Genomic DNA, 24,301 nt, shown 5'->3' with positions numbered 1-24,301 from the left:
TAATGGTTAACTTTTATTAATTATTATTTGGATGGAGAGTTGTCTCATTGGCACTCACACCACATCTTCCTATATCTATGTGCATAATTATGTTAGAATTCAAATGAAGCAGTAAAATTGACTTAATATAGTTGCATTACTTGATTCCGTACAGACGAATACTTGTATGAAGTGACAACAAAAACACAAACACACACAAGATACATATACGCACAAACTAAAAAATATGAAAATTGATGTTAATGTAAACACTTCATTATTACACCTACAATTATATTACCATTTAAATTTAATGATGCATAAAAGTCAACACCGATGATATAAATAATGTAAACATTACAATGCATGTATGAATAACTACCATCTGTGTTTAAAAGTCCCGCATGTCTAGCTGATACAAACGTTTCCCTTCATCTAACTGTAGACGTTTTAAAAGTGTTACATTCTGCACCAGATGTGCATTTCGACAACACATGCCTCGAATTTAAGCTCGGAGATAAATGTTTTGAAATCTAAATTTCAAACCTGTATTACGCATTTAAGGTCTCATAAAATTAAATAAACCCAAAATATGACCACTGTGCAATGCATCAACGCTCTAAACCTTTGTTACAACATATTTTATTAACACAATATGCGCACTTCAATGCAAGTACTGTAGAACTTTGTTTAAGCTGTTGATACTCGGGAACTTACAATACGTATGCAGTGGTATGGGTCAGGTAGAAGCTATACCATTAACAATACCAAATTCAACTCTGTTGCGAAAGTACGCAATTATAAAGACATTGGTATTTTATTTGACACTGTTTATGTAATATAACATTGTTATTTTAATTATAGTAAAGGAATCATGCTAGAATATTCTAGATGGATAGTGAAAGCAATTGTATATATTTATGTTTAAGAAAGTGTTGGCAAATTCCGGTATTTACCCTGTAACTAAAAAAAGATTATTTATCATTTCTAAGGTTAATTATAGTTTGTTCTAGATCTAGAATGTTCTTATGATTTTAGTATATAAGTTAAGGGTTTTTACGGTTAATTATCATTGTAAAAATAGTATAAACAGAGTATAGAAGTATCATCAGTTGAACTAGAAAGAAAAAGACGGATTATTCCAATGTGGTATTTATTAACTGTACATACTGTAAATAACTGTTAGTTATTGGATTAAAGATATAAAAGGATTCCGTGGTAGTCTGATTTCGCCACATTGAATGGTGCCGGAACCCGGGAGTTACAGAAAAAGAAATTTAAAAAGAACACGGAAAAGAAGTTACCACAGAAGAGATGGCAGTCTCATATTTGAAAGGACTCTGTACAAGGTACAATAATTTGTTAGCTAAAGAATTAGACAAAAGTGGATATATGATAGCACAAGGGATTCAAGATGAAAGAGTGTCAACACAATCAAGGCAAGTTGTATCAGCAGAGCGACGATTAAAGGATTTTGCAGCAAAACTTGAAGAAAGTATGAAAGAAGATTTACTTATATTAGAGGAGTAAGAAGATAACGAAGGTGACATTGCAAAATTTACAAAGACAAGTGAAATATATTTTAAATAGCTCGACAGTGTAACACAGCGCTTAGACGAATTAAAAATATTCGAGGAAGAAATTCAGGATAAAATACAGAATTTAGAAAACAAAATCAGGCACGGACCACAAGGTGGAGCATTGATTACAATTACAGACACAAATGCAAAAAAAGATATTACAGTCTCAACAGTAAAAACTGCAAGAATGATGGAGGAAAGGTCAACCTTCAACAGTAAGTACAGTTAAACTTCCTAAATTAGACCTCGTTTCGTACAATGGAGATAAGTTAATATGGACAGAATTTTGGGATTCATTTGAAACAGCAGTGCACACAAATCAAAGCTTGAAGAAATAGAGAAATTAAATTACTTGAAAAACAAACTTTTTGGAACAGCTAATTCTGCTATATCTGGCTTAACGCACTCCCATGAAAATTACGATGTAGCGATTTCAATAATAAAGGAAAGATTTGGAAATGTTTGAAACTGTTGTCAACAAGCACTATTCAGATTTGATAAACCTGCAGTCAGCTTCAAATCAAACTACACATCTACGTTTACTTTATGATGACTTGGAACGACACTTACATTGTTTGGACGACAATACTTTTTGAGTAACTTTGCCACCTCACTCAAAATGGAAAACAGAAGATATCAAGTAGCCTGGCCATGGAAAAAAATACCATAACTTCCTGAAAATAGGGAACTTGCATACGGAAGACTAAAGTCACCTTTTAAGAAGATGAAGAGCAATCCTGACCTTTTAAACAAGTATAATAAGATTATTCCAGACCAGTGCAAAAAGGACATCATAGAAAATGTGCCAAACCAATGTAGTAAGGAAACCGGAATCAAACATTACATACCACATCATGCTGTAGTTTATCCAAACAACCTACAACTAAAGTAAGGATAGTAAATGATGCGTCTGCAAATTTAAACAAGATAATAAAAGTTTGAATGATTGCCTGCACAGAGGACCTGTAATGTTACAAGATTTATTTGGACTCTTGTTTCGGTTTCGAATGAACAAAATTGAAGTAGTTGCTGTTATTGAAAAGGCATTTCTCCAAATCGAATTACAAAAAAGTGACAGAGATGCAACTATATTTTTTTGGCTAAGAAACATTAATCATCCATCAGTAGAAAACAATGTACAAGTTTCCAGATTTTGTAGAGTACCATTTGGAGTTATAGCAAATCCTTTCCTACTTGCAGCAACGTTGGACTATCATCTTGACACATAAAAAAATGTAACAGCAGCAAATATTAGAGAAAATATTTATGTTGATAATGTAATTACTGGAGTAGACTCGACAGTGAATGCAGTAATATTATATAAAGAGGCAAAACAAATTTTCAGTGAGGCATCAATGAACTTAAGAGAATGGGCATCAAATTCACTAAAAATTTCAAATGCCTTCCCAAGGAAGATCAGGCGGATAGAGAATAAATAAAGGTTCCCGAATTAACTTGGACAATAAAAAATGGTACATTAACGGAGAACAGTACATTAATGGAGAACAGTGCAAGAAGGGATAACATGTTTCCAGTCACTAAAAGAGAAGTATTACAGAGAGTGGCGTCATTGTTTGATCCACTTGGATTAGTGACGCCTGTGACTTTTAGAACCAAGCTTTTCCTCCAAATGTTGTGGAATAAGACAATGGAATGGGATGAACAACTGACAGAAGAAGATATTCAGCAATGGAAAGAAATCTCTATTGATTTAGATTAAATTCAGGACTGTCATGTTTCTTGAGCTATTGGGCTACCAGGTGCGGTTAGGTTCAGATTACTCTGCTTTTGCGATGTGTATCTACATCAACTGAGGGAAAACAACGTATCCAAAATTGATTTACTGTTTTCCAAGACACGCTTGGTACCAAATAAGAAAATAACTTTACCACGACTTCAATTATTAGCAGTTGTCATTGGTGTCCGTTGCATTGAATTTGCTAAGGAGCAATTACAACTTCCTATCTGTGAGACGATTTTGTGGACAGATTCTCAATGTGTTTTACACTGGATAGGAACGAAAAAACCTCTAGCAACATTTATTGATAATAGAAAAAAGGGGATTAGGCAGCAACAAGACATTCAATTTCAGTACGTCTATATATAGCTATACGAATGGAAATCCAGCGATATTGCAAGCAGAGGCACAACAGTATCACTCTCAAAGGAAAACAGCCAATGGTGGCATGGTCCCTCATTGTAAAACACAAAACACAGAACTGAGTGGCATAGATGGGATCCTCACAATATAAGTATTGACAATCAAAATTCGATTGAATCAGAATACAAGGTATCTAAAGTATTACATGAAGCAAAATTGCTTGCTAGAGATGGTGAAGCTAGCAGTGTTGGAAATTCGAAATCTAGTGTTGGTTATCTGTTTGACATTGAGTGCAGCAGATTTTTCTCATTTATCCGCTTGATTAGAGTATCAGCTTGGGAATTAATATTTGTTAAACGGTTAAATAAAGAGACGATAGCTGGTCCTTTAACAGCTGCAGAGCTAGAACAGGCAAAGTTGTTCAAATCGGTTCAAAAACAATGTTTTGTTGAAGTGAGGATATAGTCCAGTCGATTTGTGCAGATTTTTGACAAAATTGCTCAGATTGTGGTAAAAGCATGAAATTTGGAATAGTGGTAGTAAATGTCATGGACAACATTTTAAGCTATGGACCCACTCTGAAACACGAAATTTGCGGAAGAAGCGGCCATTTTAAAATGGCGACCGTTTGATCTCTATAGATTAATAAAAAAAATTATGAAAATAATATTAGAGAAGATATTGATATGAAACCTGGGTAATAGAATAACAGTGCTGATTCCAATTGTCTTGTTGAACACAGTTTTTGGAAATATTGGCCATCTTGAAAATTCTTTATTTTTTTAAGACAAAAGAGGAAGTCATTATTCGATGAAAATTTAAAAAAAAGCAATGTCGGAGATATACAAATGTATTTGTTTGAGCTATATCAACAGGACTAAAAGCGAGCCTATGACCCCCACCCCTTCGAGTTATTCTTCTGTTTCGTAGAGGGTACAAATTACTTTATATTTTCCAACAATGTACATGTCTCTTATGTTTAAAAGTTATGGACATAGTTAAAACGCGACCACGAAGAAGATCATAAAATTAACTGTTACTCTAAAAGCAATATTCGTGCCACCGTTTGTTCAACAAAGAATAACAGGAGAATTTTATTTTACAAGTATAGATAAAGCATGAAAATATTTGTATACCTGTGATTTATAATAGCTGATTACAGGATAATTCGTTTTGTTGATATTGTTTATTTGAAACAAGATTGCAGACATAATGAGTTTCATATCATACAAGTAATTAATGTTATAGGAACTTAAACTGCTCAAATGTTCTCAGTTGACGTTAACAATATCTAACAAAAATGAAATGTACATGATTTGTCAAACTTCACTTTGTCTGTTATGTTCTATCACATTGTCCTCCACATTTACATAGAGAAGTACAACTTAATACTGCCTTTATACATTTGCATTTCCTTAGTAACCGTGTTCACTTTGACTTATCAGTTAAGCGCTTGCTGCAAGAAGTTATAATGAAGTCATATGGTATATTCATCACAGATGACAAGGACTGTCATCTGAGGACTTCATATGTATTAATGTTTTGGTAGCCATTTTGAATGGTGGCCATTTTGAAAACATGAATTTCCAATATAACATTATTCGCTTATCTTATTTATTTACTGTTTGCATTAACACTTTTTTTACTAATATGCAATGGATATTTATAATATGGTCAGATAAGGCATGCACATGTTTACAAAATAAAGATATCAGCATAAGAATTTCTAACTGTTACTTACATGTTTGCCTAAGTAACTTTTTAAAACAGAAATTACGCATATAAGATATAATTGATGACCGAACGTTGTTGTCGGAAAATATCAAAATTGTGGATTTCTAAAACACTGGGGCTATTTATCAGCAGAACATAATGCGCGTTTAGACTAGAAGGAATGTGTGAAACGGCAAGAGAGGACATGTGAGGGTTTGCATGCAATGCCAAGCAGGTACAAACAGAACAGACATAGACATTTTTTTATATAGATTAGACCGTTGGTTTTCCCGTTTGAATGGTTTTACACTAGTAATTTTGGGGCCTTTTATAGCTTGTTGTTCGGTGTGAGCCAAAGCTCCGTGTTGAAGGCCGTACATTGACCTATAATGGTTTACGTTTTTAAAATTGTTATTTGGATGAAGAGTTGTCTCATTGGCACTCACACCACATCTTCCTATATCTATTTGAGCTGACAATCACTCTTTTTGACGCAGGCATACAACAACGTAATGTCGAATTGGTTTTCCTTTCATTGAATGTGAAACAGTTGAATGAGGTTATGGAACTGCAGAAGCACTTCAGACGGCACAAATCCTGTCAAACAAATTTTCAGACCTCAAAATATTTCATCAGTTAAAGGGAAAACATACTTCTGATGTTGAAGATAAATTGCCAGTTGAAAGAAAACAAGAAGTAACTAGATACTTAAGTTATACTGAATCAACACAAAATATTACTGCAATGTATTTTTTTTCTGTGGTGATGTACCTGAAAATTGCAATGAAACATCGAAATTTAAAATCGACAAAAATGGGACACGACTGTGCACCTGTACTTCAAAACATATTTCCTTCGCCAAAGAAAGAGCTGGAGATGTCAAATCACCAGTATCCTGCTTGATGATTGATAAAACTTGACAACATAGCAAATAGGCAGAATAAAAGACACAGAAAGAAAGCCAAGAATTTTTTATGCTTGGAGTTGTGCTTTCCAAAATAATAATATAGATTGATGGCACACGGTCTGGCAGAGGTATTGTACCAATCACCAAAAACGCCTGGAACAATTTGTAGTTATCATGGAAGGAAGGACTGATACAACGCATCTAGCAAAATAGGAATGTTGCTTACAAAGGATATTTTCAAGAATACAAGCAAGATAAGTTTCAACAAAGGTATTCTTGAAGCTATGAAACAGACCTGATAATTAAAGGGTATCACCATAGCCATAGCAGGCAAACTATATATATCTGATACTTAGAAAAGCTTTACAGGGACACTCAACAACAGTCTTTAACGAATCAGTTCACCAGACATAAGTTTCCTTGGTATGAATGATACAGGATGGCCAAACATCGAGACACAATCCAGTAATATCGATGAGTGGAAGACAAACACTCACCATTTCTCAGCTATAATAGTTCAATTGTGCAACAAGTCATCGAAAGGATACAACTGCAACTTATCAGTTCTCCGATAGAGAGTAAGATGTCTCAAAGATTGTGAAACGGATTTTCTATAGTAGCAAGCCTAACTCTTCAAACTTTTCTAGTTACTTTGACTATGCAGAGGCCTTCCCAATCACGACTTAAATATTTTGTAAAAGACATGGTCTGTTTCAGGACTTCCCTAACATATTAATTGAGAATCCTGAGAAAGACGAAACCTTCCATGTGTGCTTGCATATCATCTATGGTAGCTTGTATTCAATTTATCATAAATGTTGTATTAATCATTCCTTCAATGACAACTAATATTTACTAAGGACGTTTACTGTACCATTTTTCCATATCATCAATTTCAAATATTAAAACAATATCTGTTCCAGACTGTGAGCCGTCACTGTTTTCTATTATTTTGGCAAGCCCCATTGCAATATATAACAGATTCTTGACTTTTTTTCTGTGTCTCGAATTCTGTCTAATTGCCTTGTTGTGCAGTTTTAACAAAAAATTAGCATGAGATCGGCTTCTGAAATATTAATCTTCAAGTGACAGTCACGTACTCTATTGTCGTTCACAATTGGTTGATGCTTCATAATGATAGCCAGATACCTCATCACAAAGAAAGAAACAAATACCTGCAATCATTGTTTTTGTTAATTCATCACAACTGTGGCTGGTTATTCTATTGGTTTTTTTTCAATCCGTGACTCATTTGTTTTTCCTGACTATATATATTAAGATTTGCTTTGACAGGATTAGTGCCTTTTGCCTTGTGATTCTTCCATTGTATGGCCTTCATCAACGTGGAACAGTAATATGCTTACAAACAATGACTGATTACCAGGTCAAATGTCTATGTCTGCTCTTTTTGTATTTGCTTTGCATTGTAAATCATCACGTGTACTCTCTTCCCGTTACGGAATTCTTTCCAGTCTATTTATATATTAGATTTTTTCAGCTCTAGTTATTTTGATATCTACGTATTTTTCCTGTTCAACATACAGTGCTCATATTGTATATTCAAATTTTTTTATGGTAAAAAAAGTACCTAAGCCTTATATGCGAAACTGCAATTAAAAGAATTTACGTATTTCTTTAAATACATTTATTTGTTAACATATGCATTCCTTATTTGAGCACTTGATGAATATATCTAATATGAAAAGCAACATTCATAAATAAATGATTAGCAAAACTAGTTGTAAATGCATATAAAACTTATTATTAATTAAAAAAAAAATTGAGGATAGCAAATAATAATATATATTGCAAATTTACGTTTCCAAAATGGCCACCATTCAAGATGGCCACTAAATACTTCAATAGTCCTCAGTTTATATTCTTTGTCATAAGAAATACGAAAGATTATCAAAATAACATATTTTTCATATATTTTCTAATAATTTTTATTGACTTTTTGGACAAGATTTCAAAATGGCCGCCCAGAGCCGCCATTTTGATTTTCTGATTTGGGTCCATAGCTATAAATGTTAGTTATAACATCAACTAACACTCTGCAAAGTTTGATGCTTTTACCACAATCTGAGCAATTGTTTCACATTTCGACTGGACTAATAGCAATTAAAGAAACTAAAAGACAACTTGGTAAGTCAGTTAGGGCTCGTTCTAGACCATGAAAATATTATCAGGTGTATTGGTAGATTAGGAGCAGCTCAACTGTCAGAAGGGGCAAAACATCAATATTACTTCCAAAGAAAAACAAAGTTACTGAACTGTTAATTGAAAACATGCACAGAAAATACTTTCATGTTGGTGTCTCACAAACCTTAGCAGCGATGCGTCAAACGTACTGGATTCCACAAGGACGTTCAGAAGTAAGAAGAGTTTTGAGAAAATGTGCCATCAGCAAACGATGTGATGGCGGACCATATACAATGCCGTTAATGCCTCCACTACCAAAGAAATGAATAAACGAGTCAGCCCCATTGACATATACAGGAGTAGACTATTTTGGACCAATTTTGTCAAATCAAACGCTAGAAGCAAAATTGTATGGGTTTGCTTATATACATGTCTAGAGGTTAGAGACATACATATGGAATTAATGCAAGACATGTAATCAGAGGAATTCTTAATAGACTTTCGAAGGTTCATTGCTCGCTGGGGTAACCCAAAAACAAAAAAAAATCAAATAACGGATCCCAGTTCAAGTTAGTTAGCAATACCTTAGAAGAAGCATGGAATAGTGTAACAGTCGATTCAGATGTGCAAACATACATGGCAAATATAGGAATTCAGTGGCAATTCATTGTTGAGTTAGCACCTTGGATGGGTGGATTTTATGAAAAAAAAATGGTATTGTAAAACGATGTTTACGCAAAAAAATTGGAAAAATATGTCTTACAAATGAACAATTAAGAACTCTCTTAGCTGAATCTGAAGCAGTTGTGAATTCTAGACCACTTGTTTATATTGAAGATGACATAAATTCCAATATTATTCTTACACCAGCACACTGTCTAACTTTGAACCCTAAAACAGGATTTCCAGATCATAACGAAGAAGATTCTACAGATCCAGAATATTTACCGCAATTCAGTAGTGCTAAAAAATTGCTACTGACATGGCAGAAAGGACAGAAACATCTAACTATGTTTTTGAAAACATGGATAGATAAGTATCTTCTTAGTCTATGTGAAAGGACTGCCTACAAACTGAGAAGTGGAAGAATTCAGTGCAAAACTCCAGCTATGATTGGTGACATAGTTTTAATAAAGGAAAACCTGCCATGAGGAAGTTGGAAAATTGGCCGTAAATGTCAATAAGTAGTCAGTCGAGATGGTCAAATAAGGTCTGGAAAGGTTATACTACCTAATACGAAGACATTAAACAGAGCTCTGAATATGATATATCCTATAGAATGAGAAGAGTCAAATGAGGGCTAAACAAACTCAGATACGGAAAAGGATACGGAGTTGATAAATGACAATACTAGTACTACAAGAGAGAGATCACAAAGAAACGCAGCCCGACCGGCAATGAAAGAGATACAAGAACATTTGGAATCGTGATGGACTTTCTTTGGCCTCTGGATTGTTTCGAAAGAACAATAATATTAAGACATTGGTCTTTTATTTGACATTGTTTCTGTGATATTACATTGTTATCTTAATTATAGTAATTGCATCAAGCTAGAATATTCTAGATTGATAGTGAAAGTAATTGTAAATATTTTTGTTTATTATTTTTAAGTTAATTATAGTTTGTTCTAGATTAAGAATGTTCTTATGATTTTAGTATATAAGTTAAGGGTTTTTATGGATAGTTATCATTGGAAAAATAGTAGTAACAGAAGTTTAGAAGTAATATCAGTTGAACTAGAAAGAAAACATCATATTATTTCAATGTGGTATTTATTAACTGTAGATACTGTAAATAACTGTTAGTTTATTAACTATTAAAATTGAGAATGGAAATGGGGAATGTGTCAAAGAGACAACAACCCGACCAAATAAAAAAACAACAGCAGAAGGTCAACAACAGGTCTTCAATGTAGCGAGAAATTCCCGCACCCGGAGGCGTCCTTCAGCTGGCCCCTAAACAAATATATACTAGTTCAGTGATAATGAACGCAGGATTTAGTTGGATTTAAAATATAAAAGGATTCTGTGTTAATCTGTTTTCGCCACATTATATGCTTTTTTACATTAAATGTATCTAGTCAAGCTCGGGACCGAAACATTTCAAAATATAAATTACAAAAAGTAAAGCAGGCTTTGCCAAAAAGGGCAAACAATATACATGATAATGGTACAGCTAGGAAGGAATCAAATCTTGGTATAAGGGACATGCATTCCTTAAATTCAAGTTGTTTTAAAATTGTTTTCACCTTTATATTTGTCAGTATTGTCTATCCTGTTTCAAAGGTATGGTGTTGTGCTGTTTAGGTCTTACCTTGCTGTCCTCCAAGCCATTCCTTCGTTTCACGGTCAAAGAAGGAAAGACCATTATATAATTCTATTCCATCAGTTGACCTCCTGAATCTAGTTGGTCGTTTTCCTACAAGATGTCTCGCAATAGTCGTCTTCCCTGTACCCTGTTCTCCTGCTAACATTATTCTTGACTCAAAATGAAGATAATTTTCTTCACCCAATAAATTGGAAAAAACTTGCGCTGACTTTTTATCCAATTTCTTAACTTCAATTGGAAGACCTGAAATTTGAATAATCATTGGAATATTCAATTCTACAGATTCCTGTAGTTTATCGTTTATAAACTATTATATTGAGTGCGATCGACTTGATCATATTTTTTGTACGTTTTCTCTTCTTTTCCTGCGTAAGATATACAGTTGGGTGCAGACCAAGCATTACATAAAGTAAACGCAAGTTATAGAGTATTAATATAGTCTGTGCTGGTTGTTCCCGACAAATAATTTCATAATACGAGTCAGTCGTAGCTAATCAAAAATTGCTACCTTTCAGTTTTATATAATACAATCAATCATTAAATTAAAATATAACTCATTTACTATGCAGCTATATAGATTTACATAAAAAAAGTGCTAATATGGTCAGTTATGGTTGTTGGGGACAAATAATTTTATTATATGAATCAGTCTGAGGTATGAAAAATACTGAATTTTGTTTACAATTCAATATCTTTAATAAAAAAAATACATTGTGGCACTCTAAATTGATGCGAACCATTTTTTTTATTCATAATGTTCCAATATTGCTACCGTTTAATTTATACAATCAATCTTTACATGAAAATACAACTCTTTTACTATGCCACTATATAGATTTACTTTATAAAGTGCTTATATGGTCAGTTTTGGTTGATGCAAACAACTAATTTTATAATACGAGTCAGTCTGAGGTATGAAAACTACTTAAATTGGTTAACGATTCAATAATTTGTATAAAACAGTACATGCTGGCACTCTAATTTGATGCGAACCAATTTTGTTTAATTAGTATTCAAATATTGCTACCTTTTATATAATACAATCAATCCTTACATGAAAATACAACTCATTTACTATGTGACTATATAGATTTACATAATAAAATGCTAATATGGTCAGTTTTGGTTGTTGCGAAACAAATAGATTTATAATACGAGTCAGTATTAGGTACGAAAACTACTTAAATTGGTTTACGATTCAATAATTTGTATAAAAAAGTACATGCTGGCACTCTAAATTGATGCGAACCAATTTTTTTTAATTAGTATTCAAATATTGCTACCTTTTATATAATACAGTGAATCCTTACATGAAAATATAACTCATTTACTATGTGACTGTATGGATTTACATAATAAAATGCGAATATGGTCAGTTTTGGTTGTTGCGAAACAAATAATTTTATAGTACAAGTCAGTCTGAGGTACGAAAACTACTTAAATTGGTTTATGATTCAATAATTTGTATAAAAAAGTACATGCTGGCACTCGAAACTGATTCAAACCAATTTTTTTTAGTCATAATATTCACATATTGCTACCTTTTATATAATACAATCAATCGTTACATGAAAATATAACTCATTTACTATATGGCTATATAGACATTTATAATAAAGTGCATATATGGAAAATTTTGGTTGTTGCGGACAAATAATTTTTTTATATGAGTCTGTCTGAGGTATGAAAACTACTTAGATTGGTTAACAATTCAATAACATTTATAAAAAGGGACATGCTGGCACTCTAAATTGATGCGAACCAATTTTTTTAAGTCATAGTATTCAAATATTGCTACCTTTTATATAGTACAATCCATCCTTACATGAAAATATAACTCATTTACTATGTGACTATATAGATTTACATAATAAAATGCTAATATGGTCAGTTTTGGTTGTTGCGAAACAAATAGATTCATAATATGAGTCAGTCTGAGGTATTAAAACTACTTAAATTGGTTTACGATTCAATAATTTGTATAAAAAAGGGACATGCTGGCACTCTAAATTGATGCGAACCAATTTTTTGTTGTCATAATATTCAAATATTGCTACCTTTTATATAATACAATCAATCCTTACATGATAATATAACTCATTTACCATATGGCTATAAAGATTAACATAATAGAATGTTTATATGGTCAGTTTTGGTTGTTGCTAACAAATAATTTTATATATATGAGTCAGTCTGAGGTATGAAAACTACTGAATTTTGTTTACGATTCAATATTTTGAATAAAAAAAGGACATGCTGGCACTCTAAATTGATGCGAACAAAATTTTTTAGTCATAATATTCAAATATTGCTACCTATTTCATTATACAATCAATCCTTACATGAAAATATAACTCATTTACTATGCGGTTATATAGATTTACATAATACAATGCTTATATGGTCAGTTTTTGTTGTTGCGGACAAATAATTTCATTATATGAGTCAGTCTGAGATATGAAAACTATTGAATTTTGTTAATGATTCAATATTTTGAATAAAAAAGGACATGCTGGCACTCTTAGTTGATGCGAAAAAAAAATTTTAGTCATATTATTCAAATATTGCTACCTATTTTATTATACGATCAATTGTTATATCAAAATATAACTCATTTACTATGCTGGCTATATAGTTTTACATAATAAATTACTTATATGGTCAGTTTTTGTTGTTGCGAACAAATAATTATATATTACGAGTTAGTCTGATGTATGAAAACTACTGAATTTTGTTTACTATTCAATATTTTAAATAAAAAGACATCATGGCCTTTAGACTGGTATAAAAATTGCTGTCAATTGTATTATATGGTCAATTATCGCATAAAAATATAACTTAATTACTTCTATATAGAATAAGATAACTTGTTAAAGGGTAAATATTGTCAGTTTTTGTTAATGATATCAAATAATTTTGTTTTTCGAGTCAGTCTGTCTAAGATGAGAAAACTGTTTGATTTTGGTGAGGATTAAATTACATGTATTTGAAGAAACATACTTAAACTATTATTTTCGAAGAACAAGAAATTTACTATAATTATTGTTCAATTAAATACAAATGTGTGACATTTTTAAATAACCGTAATCGTCAATATGTCAAGCGGAAATGATAAGTTGGTCAATTAATTTTGATGTTCCTTATCATTTCATATTTTAGGTCAGTGTATCCAGGTTACGATGACAATCTGCGTTAACGGGCGTTTACTACAAACAGTAAACGCGCGTTTACTTATTACGAAAATAGAGGACGCGCAGTTTTCCACGTTAACGCGGAGGTAAACGGGAAAGTAAACGCCCGTTTACTCTTTAAAAAATTAGAAGACGCTCCGTTTTTGCGTTAACGCGGAGGTAAACGCGAAAGTAAACGCCCGTTTACTTTTAATGTCTACTGCAATTTCGGAGTTAACGCACAGTTAACGCGGCGTTTACATGAAGTGCACGCGAGTAAACGTCGCGTTAACTTTTTCGGCCCGTCTACATGTAATGCTTGGTCTGCACCCAACTGTATATATATATATATATATAAGTCTGAAATTACACCAAACAGTTTTGAGTTAGATTTTCTACTGACAAATTTTTGTTCATCCCTCAGCGGGATTCGAACTCACACCTTTGATACACTACAGCACCAATGGCTTATCATCATGTCCAGCGCCCTAGACCACTCGACCACATCTGCTATATAAAAATATAACTTCAATAGTCGTATATATATATATATCAACCCAACAATGTTAGATCTGTACATTTGCTTTCGCAATTTTTTTATTCTTCCCTCGCCGGGATTCGAACCCATGCTACTGTGATATCGTGACACCAAATCGCCTGCACTGCAGCCGTCCCGCTAGACCACACGACCATCTGGGCTCTCAAAAAAGAGCTTACGGTGGACATGTGTTACCTTTCCACGTCAGTTTTAATCTAGCGGCGTACTACAGTACATGATATATAAGGCATGAAGATGTATATATATATCTTAACATATCCAACAGCCAAAACGTTTTTACTAGAAGGTCTCTAAATTTTAAAACATGTTTAGGTGCGAAATAGCTTCAATAGCTTTTTTTTTATTATTACACCAAGTTCGTGCAATGTGTACATTTCATCCGATACTTCGTGCAAGGAGAGTGCCCTTGTATCATCTTTTATACTGCACTCGTTCATTGGAGCAGTCGAAATGCGTTGACTGTATATTTCTATGTCATATACAGTCACTGACCTGATATCACTTTTTCTCATGAATATTTTAAAAGAAATTGCCGAAATGATATTAAATTATTCATACGACCTCTTCAACCTGTTCTTGTTTCAAATGCATACAACGATGCGTGGAACGATTTAACATTGTTTCTTTTGCGATTATTGAAAAAACATATTTATAAATTTGTTAATAGTTTTTGTTTGCAACCTATAAATTATTATGTTTTATGCTTATGGTTGATATTTAAGTCCATACTCAAACGATTTCGATAACCAGCGAGTGTTGGTTTCAACAGGTAAATATAAGTTTCATTGTGTAGTAAATTTCTCCGCGAGCATGATATGAGGCCTTTTTAAAGGGTATTTCCCTCAATATTTAAATCAAATAAATAACATTAACGCATTAAACAACAATCGAAAATGTTTTATTTTTAGATTGCATTATAAAGACAATAATAGTGCATTGACTTAACATATCAACGATATAAGGATGATGCTTAGAAACGGGGAAATAGCTCGGCACAGCCTCACATTTCCCCGTTTCTAAGCATCATCCTTATATCGCTGATATGTCAAGTCAATGCACTATTATTGTCTCACTATAAGGCCCCTTGCATTAATTGCATGTATTTACAAGAGGAAGATTGTTGCAAGTCAAAACGTCTTTCTTTCCAATATATCCTCATTAATTTCGAAATGGATGAGAGAGTGGTAAGAGTGTCATCACAAAATCTCGAAAATATTTCTATTCAATTCCACAGTCCAAATAAGGTTAACCCTTTTTTCACTCAAACAATAAAGCCCCAATCACGACTTGTTAAAACAGTGCTGATTACTGAGCTGGTGATACTCACCGGATGGAACTTCAACCAGCAGAGATATAGACCAAGTACATAAACTGATCTTAGAAAATAAATAACGCAAGACACGTGTTACCTATTTAAAAGACTAATTATTGACAATCGATTCCCAAAATAAAAAAAAATCCCCGAAACAAATGTCTTATTATGCATTGGAACAGTAAATACATCAATAACATTATCTAAGAAGACAGGATTGATATTTTGTATTAGCTCCAGACAAAACGACTTATCATCGATCTGATACGCTCAAATAAATTAAAGATAAAAATAATCTAATTAAGTACGGAATTGAAAATGAAAAACATATAGGACCAAAGTGCCTTAAAGTCTTGATGAATTATTTATTGTGCAAACAAATCCACATAATAGATAAATAGTTGTTCCTTATTTGAGATACATCAGTCAATAAAGATTATATGTAATACATACTAACCAGGTAGGTGGGATTCATAATCCTGCAAAAGAAAATAAAGTCTTTGTTTGCATCGTACATTTATATTTTATTTCAAGAATATATTTTGATTTAATTACAGACATTTAATTTCTCAACTTCTATCATTATTAAAAAAACAAGAAATTGAAAAACTAATAACAAATATGTACAATTCATACATTACCTTTAATAACTGTTTTATTTCCAATGTATTGGCTAGATCGTATGGCTTCTTTCCCTGTATCACACAAAATAGTGTTATGTGTATAATAAAGATGAAACTCACTTAAATATTTCGAAAAAAAGAACGAAACAACTGCAGAAGACTGTCAATTTCTGTGTGTTATCGACTTTACTTTTGAATTTTGTTCATTTGAACATGCCTGTTCCGTGTCCGAAATGACAGTTGTTGTTCATTCATTTGAAGTGTTTTATCAATTGATTTTGCGATTTGATCAAGGACTTTCCGTTTTGAGTTTTCCTCGGAGTTCAGTATTTTTGTGATTTTACTAATTTCTATCAAAATAAGGAAATACAAGTTTCAGGTTGATATTGATATATATATAAGAAGACCTTTGAAAACAATATCATTACGACATAGGTTGATTTAAAAAAATCTTGCAACAATTTATCACATTTTTACACTAAATTCCTTGACATTTCAGCAGTTGGCTATGTTATTTGATAAGGGACTATCCGTTTTGGAATTTTCCTTTGGATTATTTTTTTTATTATTATTATTTTCTTTTTTTCGTTGTTGGATGTTCCTTGTTTTTGTTTTTTGTGATCGTTTTCGAAAAAAAAAGCTGTTCGTTTCTTTGTTTTAATTGTTTTACATTCGGTCATGTCGTTGCCCTCCGTAGCTTACTTTACTGTAATGAATTTTGTCTCTCACCATTGATTGCTGTTAGTGACCTTTATCCTTGGTTTTTCAATAACGTAAGAATTTGAATTACACAAACATGTTAGGTTTTCAATTTTCTAAATGAACAATTGTTCGATTATCATAGTGACTGATAATCGTTTCATACCCCATCATCGCATTTCTAAATTCTATAAGCAATCCGATAAAAAGTTGTATCATTTTGAATGTATAATTTAAACCAATAAATTGTGCAACTTGATATATCTTATAGGTTAGGACGACATTTGTGTTCTGATATTGATAAATAGTTCTATGGCCTAAAAATATATCATAAATCACAAAATATATCAACATCATACATGAATACACCGATTCATTGAAGCTGAAGTACTGCTACCTGTTTTATTTAATATATTGTATTATCAATTAAAGAAATTATGTTTAAGGAATCACAAAACTATACTCTTGTACTTGAACTAACGTCATTATTTCGTCTGAATGGATCACAATATCTGTCTAATAAAAGAGTGACTATCGCCTTTCCATCTTGCCGAGCAGCTAAATGTAATGCATTATTTCCATCCTTGAAAATTAAAAAAAATCATCAACATAAGAAGAAGGTGAATAAATCATTTGCATGTGTAATTTTTAAACAGATATATTTTTCATGCAAGTAACTATATTATTGTGGTAATTCACACATTGACGATGATTCTTTGTACAAAATGCTAATAACTACACTTTTAAGTTAAGACACATGTAGCCTCTGGTTCAGAACTTGTCTATATTGCTTTAATTTGAATATTTCATTATAGGTTTTTGTACAAGGAAATTGTATCAAGAGGCCCTTGGATGACAGTGTATATTAAACATATTGAAATTATCGTAGAGTCAGATGACCATCAGTTTCCTAACTGCGATTGCGAGAGTTGTTTCCGGAACCAAACATTGGGGATACCTTTGTATTGTACTATCACATTTCTTTAACATGCCAGCACGAACTATGGGTTTTCCCACAACTATTTTTCTATTTAAAAAAAAACAAACAAATATCATAAAATATAAGTTAACGACTGGTACAGACAAACTCAAATACTCCTGATCTATTTCCTTCTTTTAAAAGGAACATTTAACATTCCTATCTGTTGAACATGTTGAACTAATTCTTTTTAATTCTAGTCAGAACTATGCATCTTATACACCCATTACTTAAAGAAATACATGGAACTTCACTCTAGCACCTAGTTCTTTTATGACACAAATATATTCGACGTTAACTTATTCAAGTTGAACTTTCCAAAAAGCTGCACGGACTGCTTAGCTGTATCCGAATTTTAAGTACTAATAGGAATGCATTTGATTGTCAATTTAGTACAGGAAGTATGGTACTTTTTGTATATTGATTGATACGAATTAATTATTTTTCAAAAGTGTATGCTATACACCCATGGTTTTAGAATACTGGTCACGTCACGTTACGTTGAAAATAAAGATATATACAAATGTACAGGAATTTGAAGTAGTGCCTAGAATAGCATAAATTATATATCAACAGGTAATGCATTTATAGTTAACTTTGTGGAGGAACATAGATTTGCAAAACTAATAGTGCATACTGCAGTTTAACAAAGCAATTAGGTAGATTCATGGTATACCGCCATCCTGGATTGTACTTTTGCAGTCAGCAATCAGTCTAGTTGTTACCTAAATCTCCAAATTTGTAGACAGATGTTCAATTTAATTGATTATACTGTTTATCTCTATGAAGAAAACTTCCTGATTTATCGCATTATTCAAAACATTGTAACAAGTACCAAACATATGTGTTTTAGAATAAACTTGTTCAACTAAGCCGGTTAATACAACAAAGAAGATGTAAGGCGAGAAAACTCTTTTAGTTAACCTATGGATAATTTATGATCGGTTTATTAGTGGATGTATTACTGCTAAAATATTGCGTTTTTAGGATGATAGTTAATATATATATATATATAACATGGATAATACAACTAAAGAAGTGATATAGTCCCAAACAAATCTTGCTGATGGGATATCATGGAAGGATAACAGTTCCATTAAAATGTTAAAACAAAGCTATAATATAAAGAAAAATATGATCGCCCAAGATTCAAACGTATTAACAAAGAGTAATGCCTTCTTAGCTAGTTCACTTAAATGGACTTTAAGGTTGTGGAAAAAAGGGGGGATTCTGATGAGTGTGTATAGACACATTCAAGTGGCAAGATTAGGGGTTATGATCGTTTCCCATAATTGTACGTCGGATCATGTTAGGTTTTTATTTTCATGCGGTACCGCAGGAAGATCTGTTGAGACCATCTCATATCTTCCCTGAGTGGCCAGTTTGAACTTGACTATTTTGTGATACATAGTATGGACTATGTATTCAGCGTGCATATGTAGTTTTATGATATAGAAATTGTTAATCTTTATTTCTCGAATCCAGGGGTGATGCCAGAAAGACCCGCCGTATTTGGGGATTATAACCCTCGTTCTCGTTTGGCTGAACCTTGAGGAACTTGGGCATCCATTGCTACATGTACCAATGGTTCTTAGATTTGTCAGTTAACTCAATCATGACGGCATTCTGTTATCATGTCAGACCTCGTCATTCATCATGTTCAAAGTGAACAGTTGCCGTTATTTCCACATTGATTATTTGTTTGTTATGTTTTTTGCCTGAAACTTGATTCTTTGATTAATCGTCAATATCGAATTCTACATCCAATTTGTCATCAGATACAACATAACCTTTGAATGAAAGGTTCATAAGTCATCGCACGGAAACGACTGGAGCAGTCCACCCGCCCTTCCACAGTACAACAATACTTTGAGTCGCTTTTTGTTTTTATTCAATGCAGTAAGCAGTTTGTCGGCACTGTGTTTTTGAAACTTGACAGCAGCAAGGCTAATATATACTTGATATATAAATTTTGTGAAAATCTTGCTAGAATTTTAATTGTAATTGCACGAAAAAGAGCTAACAAGACCGGACGGAAGGACAGACGCCCGATATTTCAGTGTCTTTATCAATGAGTCGCGCGGAACGCGACAAATCATAACATCATTTTTTATTTAGATTCATTTTAAACGCAAACAAAACGCACTTTTTCACAAAGTGGGGAGAAAAAACGACTCACAGACGATTAGCAAAGGTGCCTTTTTGTGTGGGGAGGGGGCATATTGGTCACATAGGCGTCGGAAAAAGTCATAGAGTATTTACGGTCTTATAAGGAGTTTTCTGACAAGTACTGTATACCAAATTATATTCGCGAACGATTTATTTCGTGAGTAGAAAAATAACGCGAATATAAATCGTCGCGAATATGTAAAACTTGGATCTTTCCTTATTAAACTTTATCAAGTTGATCAGAAAATGGCGAAATTAAATAGCCACGAAGTTAAAAGTTATTAACACTGCTGGATGTTTTGCATCCGCATTTCAAACGTTCCTGATATGAGAGTGCAAAGGGCATCCAAAGAAGTCCATTTTGGTTTCCAACTGTCATTGTTTTTTTTTCTTTCATCCAAATACAGTGTTCATGACTTGGTACGTGTATCTGTTGAATGCATAAATTCGGTTGAGTCCACCTTTATATGCTTCTCTTTTGATGTGTTCCAGACGAAAACCTCTGATAGGCTGAATAGCATCATCAGGGCGATACTTCAAGACAAATGATTCTAATTTTGCCTTGTTAAAAGTAAATATTGAAGTTGCCGTATAAAGTGCGAGCACATGCTTATATGATATCCATGTCTGTGTCTTCATTCAAAATTAAAACAAGCATAAACATTCGTTACATCTGAAAATACTTTCCATGTCTGCCAAGCTGACTTCTGCACTTTCCCACCAAATGCTCACGCAGTGTCACATTCACAAAATGCACGGAAGGAATAATAGACGCTGCACGAGGAATAAGCCCCTTTATTCGTCTGTGTTTTCTCTTATTTTTTTAAGATATATAGATAAGACGTGGCACGTTACTTGTCTATTCCAAATTCATGTATTTGGTTTTGATGTTATATTTGTTATTCTCGTGGTGTTTTGTCTGTTGCTTGGTCCGTTTCTGTGCGTGTTGCGTTTCGGTGTTGTGTCGTTGTTCTCCTCTTATATTTAATGCGTTTCCCTCGGTTTTAGTTTGTTACCCCGATTTTGTTTTTTGTCCATGGATTTATGAGTTTTGAACAGCGATATACTACTGTTGCCTTTATTTATTATGTCATATACATGAAGGCATCGAAAGTCTTAATTTCTTCAAAAACTATCAACAATTTGTCTTTACGTAATACTGCGAGAGCTGCGACCCATAATACTACAAAATCTGTGTCAGTACTACTTAACATCACTTTTATCAACCAATTTAAACAGCAAGCTTTTCATGGACAACCATACGTGTATCTGCTTGTTCGTGGTTATAGCTAGGAAGTATCCGTAATTAAATTGCAAAGAATATCTCACCTTCAGTAACATAAGCATTTTTTTTAGCCTCTAAAGAAGAAATTCTGTCGGCAAGAAACTTGAACCATTCAGGGATCCGTTGTGTTGACATCTTCATAGAGACTACTTAAAACCCTTGGCGTTCTACCAGAATCAACAACTTTCCGTCTAGAATCAGTACCTTTCCTTTTGGACCAGCCTTTAAATTGTTAGTTAAGTAAACATATGTCTACTTTTACATACTTATCGGTGCAAGATTTAATGTGAGGCAGCATGCCATCATTTTCATAATCATGAACTAGTTTTGTACGTGGTGGCCTGGAATTAATCATTGCTGGCCAGCCAACGATAAATGCGTCATAATTTGAATTAGTTGATGGCAAATCGCACAATGTTTCAAGTGTACCAGTTTGCTGCGATATAATAAAGACTGTTTAAAGTGAAATCCTTAGACAAAGATAGAGAAATAATTTGGTTTTCGTGGTAAAAGAAATCTTTCAAGTCTACTTATACAAGAAATGAAAAGTATAGAAAAAAGATCGCAATCACTTTTCATGTTCTTAAGCTTTGTTTTTCGACAAAGACATTTCCAGTTTCTTTTTACGAATATAATAGGCAATAGTTCTTTTTTGTCTGGTTATAAAAAAGAAACTAGATTTTCCGTCGTTTTGCATTTGCTTCAAAAGATCTTCGTATTGTTCGGACCAAATATCTTGGAGTTTATATACATATCTCACCTGCCTTCTGGTCAGCAATTTCCTTAAAAAGTCCATTTGTACAAATCTGATGACTGTTCTACAAAACATCACTTTAGAACGCCTTCGAAACTTTTCAAAGAAATCCATTTGTGCTTCATAGAGTCTTCATGATGTCGGTCATCTGTTTTAGAATGACTCAACCCACAAGACCTCTCAAATTCATCTACTGACTTCGATCCATACATCGTCTCAAAGGGATCCTCTGTGGCACGAACATCTCCCTTCACAATGGCATTATTATGTTTTTGTGCCGAATCAATTGTGAATTAAGAAAACAACTTGCTGCTCTTACGTACCGTGAAAATATCATTTACAAATTCCCTTGTATACGTAAATGTAAGTGATGTTCGTGAAGGGAAGCTATATCTCGGAGATGGACCAGTAACCGTCGAGAATGATTATTACTATCTGGACCAAACGAATATGGTATCAAGCTTGATATACATTGATTGTGAGTAACGATATCTGACTCATAAAAAGCACAAGAAGTTCTAATAGATTCATAATTAAACGCCAAAAATTAAACTGTGGCCGACATGACTCTTTCCTTACACCAGTCTATCAAATAGTCGAACGACACAGAGTCATGAGCTATGTTTTCTGCATTTAGACATTAGTGATTCAAGCAAAACATACGCAGTTATCTAATATCTAAGTACATTTGAATATACATGAAAATAATATGACTTTCTAGGTGTTGCAATATCGGCTTCAGTGAGGGCACAAGTCAATCCACTTTCATGTAAAATATCAACATATTTTTTTAAGCCATTTCAATGTAATTTCCAACAAACATAATGAAACTTATCTTTTCCGAACAAATCTGACCATTCCCTCTGAATTTGCTTAGCTTAAACCATAAGTGGCTGATCTGCAGCTATAAATGAATTTGGCGTGGATTTAAAAATTAACCACTTTTTTCACCTTATCCAAAGAATGGTTCATCAGTTTAACTGAATGGGCGTGTTTTCAAACAGTGGCATCATAGAAGCTACACTTACTTGAATAGAAGAGCATAAATGTTTAGAGGAATAAAAAGGCGACCAAGATATGCTAACGAGTTTCAAATCCTCGTCTGTAAAATGAACTACGATTTACATCATTATGCCCTGGTAATGTGTTCAAATAACTATGTGTGTCTATAAATAGTTTGCGCATGCTTGAAAATGATAAATACATTTGTTTCATAACCTTAAAAATTTGATCAAACTAATTCATAATATCATTAAAAATCCAAAAGTACCAAGTAAAAATAGTGAATAGTTCAAATGTGTGAATTTTGTTACATTTTCGCGTATATATATATTAATAATAAATGTCTATTAAATACGTTACATGCAAGTAATGTAGCCACCAAACCTGCTATTTTTCACTTTAAAAAGGTCAAAGAAAAAGTTTTCCAGAAAAATAAGTATTTTCGAACTGCAATTTTTTTTTAAATGGCCGTGGTCATCTTGATTTTTTTTCATGGCTAGCAGTATTTTCTTAAAAGTACAATGTATATACTAATGATGCTTTGTGCTAATTTTAATGCTTGTGTCATTATTTGCACACTTCTCTCGATTTTGCTTGCTTATATCTTCCACTATGCTGATTTTCCAGAAAAATAAGGATTTTCGAACTTGAAAAAACAGTAATTTTTTAAAAATGACCGTGGTCATCTTGAAATTTTTTTTTCATGGCTAGCAGTATTTTCTTAAAAAGTATATAATAATGATGTTTCATGCTAATTTTCATGCTTGTATCATCATTTGCACAATTCTCTCGATGTTGATGGCATATATATCTTCCACTAACGCCGAAGACCGAAACAGCAAAGAAAATTTATGTCGTTAATTCAAAGAGTGTTATGGGAGAAAAAGTATGGAAAAAGTAGTATCTTGGAAAGATGCGGCCGATGTTAAACAATAACGAGACGAACCTGTTTCACAGTTTATATCTAGGATCGAGAGACTGTGTTTTCTAGCTGGTCAA

General features: G+C 32.9%; 2 protein-coding genes across 2 annotated transcripts in view; one reads left to right on the top strand and one right to left on the bottom strand.

The window, feature by feature from the left end:
* Positions 1–1,293: 1,293 nt before the first annotated feature.
* On the top strand, positions 1,294–9,573 carry LOC134694478 (uncharacterized). The gene is made up of 2 exons (XM_063555488.1): positions 1,294–1,505; positions 9,201–9,573. Exons 1-2 carry the CDS (start codon positions 1,294–1,296, stop codon positions 9,571–9,573), a joined length of 585 nt encoding a protein of 194 aa, XP_063411558.1.
* A 50-nt stretch (positions 9,574–9,623) lies between these two features.
* LOC134694477 (ankycorbin-like) overlaps positions 9,624–24,301 on the bottom strand; it is a 36,282-nt gene continuing 21,604 nt past the window's right edge. The window contains exons 5-9 of the mRNA XM_063555487.1: positions 17,577–17,696; positions 16,433–16,486; positions 16,249–16,270; positions 10,736–10,993; positions 9,624–9,694 (exon numbers count right to left, since the gene is read on the bottom strand). Coding sequence (XP_063411557.1) covers positions 9,624–9,694; positions 10,736–10,993; positions 16,249–16,270; positions 16,433–16,486; positions 17,577–17,696 — 525 coding nt within the window. The remainder of the gene's footprint in view (positions 9,695–10,735; positions 10,994–16,248; positions 16,271–16,432; positions 16,487–17,576; positions 17,697–24,301) is intronic.

The sequence above is a fragment of the Mytilus trossulus genome, chromosome 13 (genome assembly GCF_036588685.1).
Source record: "Mytilus trossulus isolate FHL-02 chromosome 13, PNRI_Mtr1.1.1.hap1, whole genome shotgun sequence".
Classification (NCBI taxonomy): domain Eukaryota; kingdom Metazoa; phylum Mollusca; class Bivalvia; order Mytilida; family Mytilidae; genus Mytilus; species Mytilus trossulus.
This window is presented reverse-complemented; position numbering and strand designations above follow the sequence as displayed.

Bases quoted from the DNA above. Each gene is read 5' to 3' on its own strand.
- LOC134694478 (XM_063555488.1), top strand. From the start codon at position 1,294: ATGGCAGTCTCATATTTGAAAGGACTCTGTACAAGGTACAATAATTTG. The intron at 1,506-9,200 runs GTAAGAAGATAA...TGAACAATTAAG, and splicing joins GATTTACTTATATTAGAGGA to AACTCTCTTAGCTGAATCTG.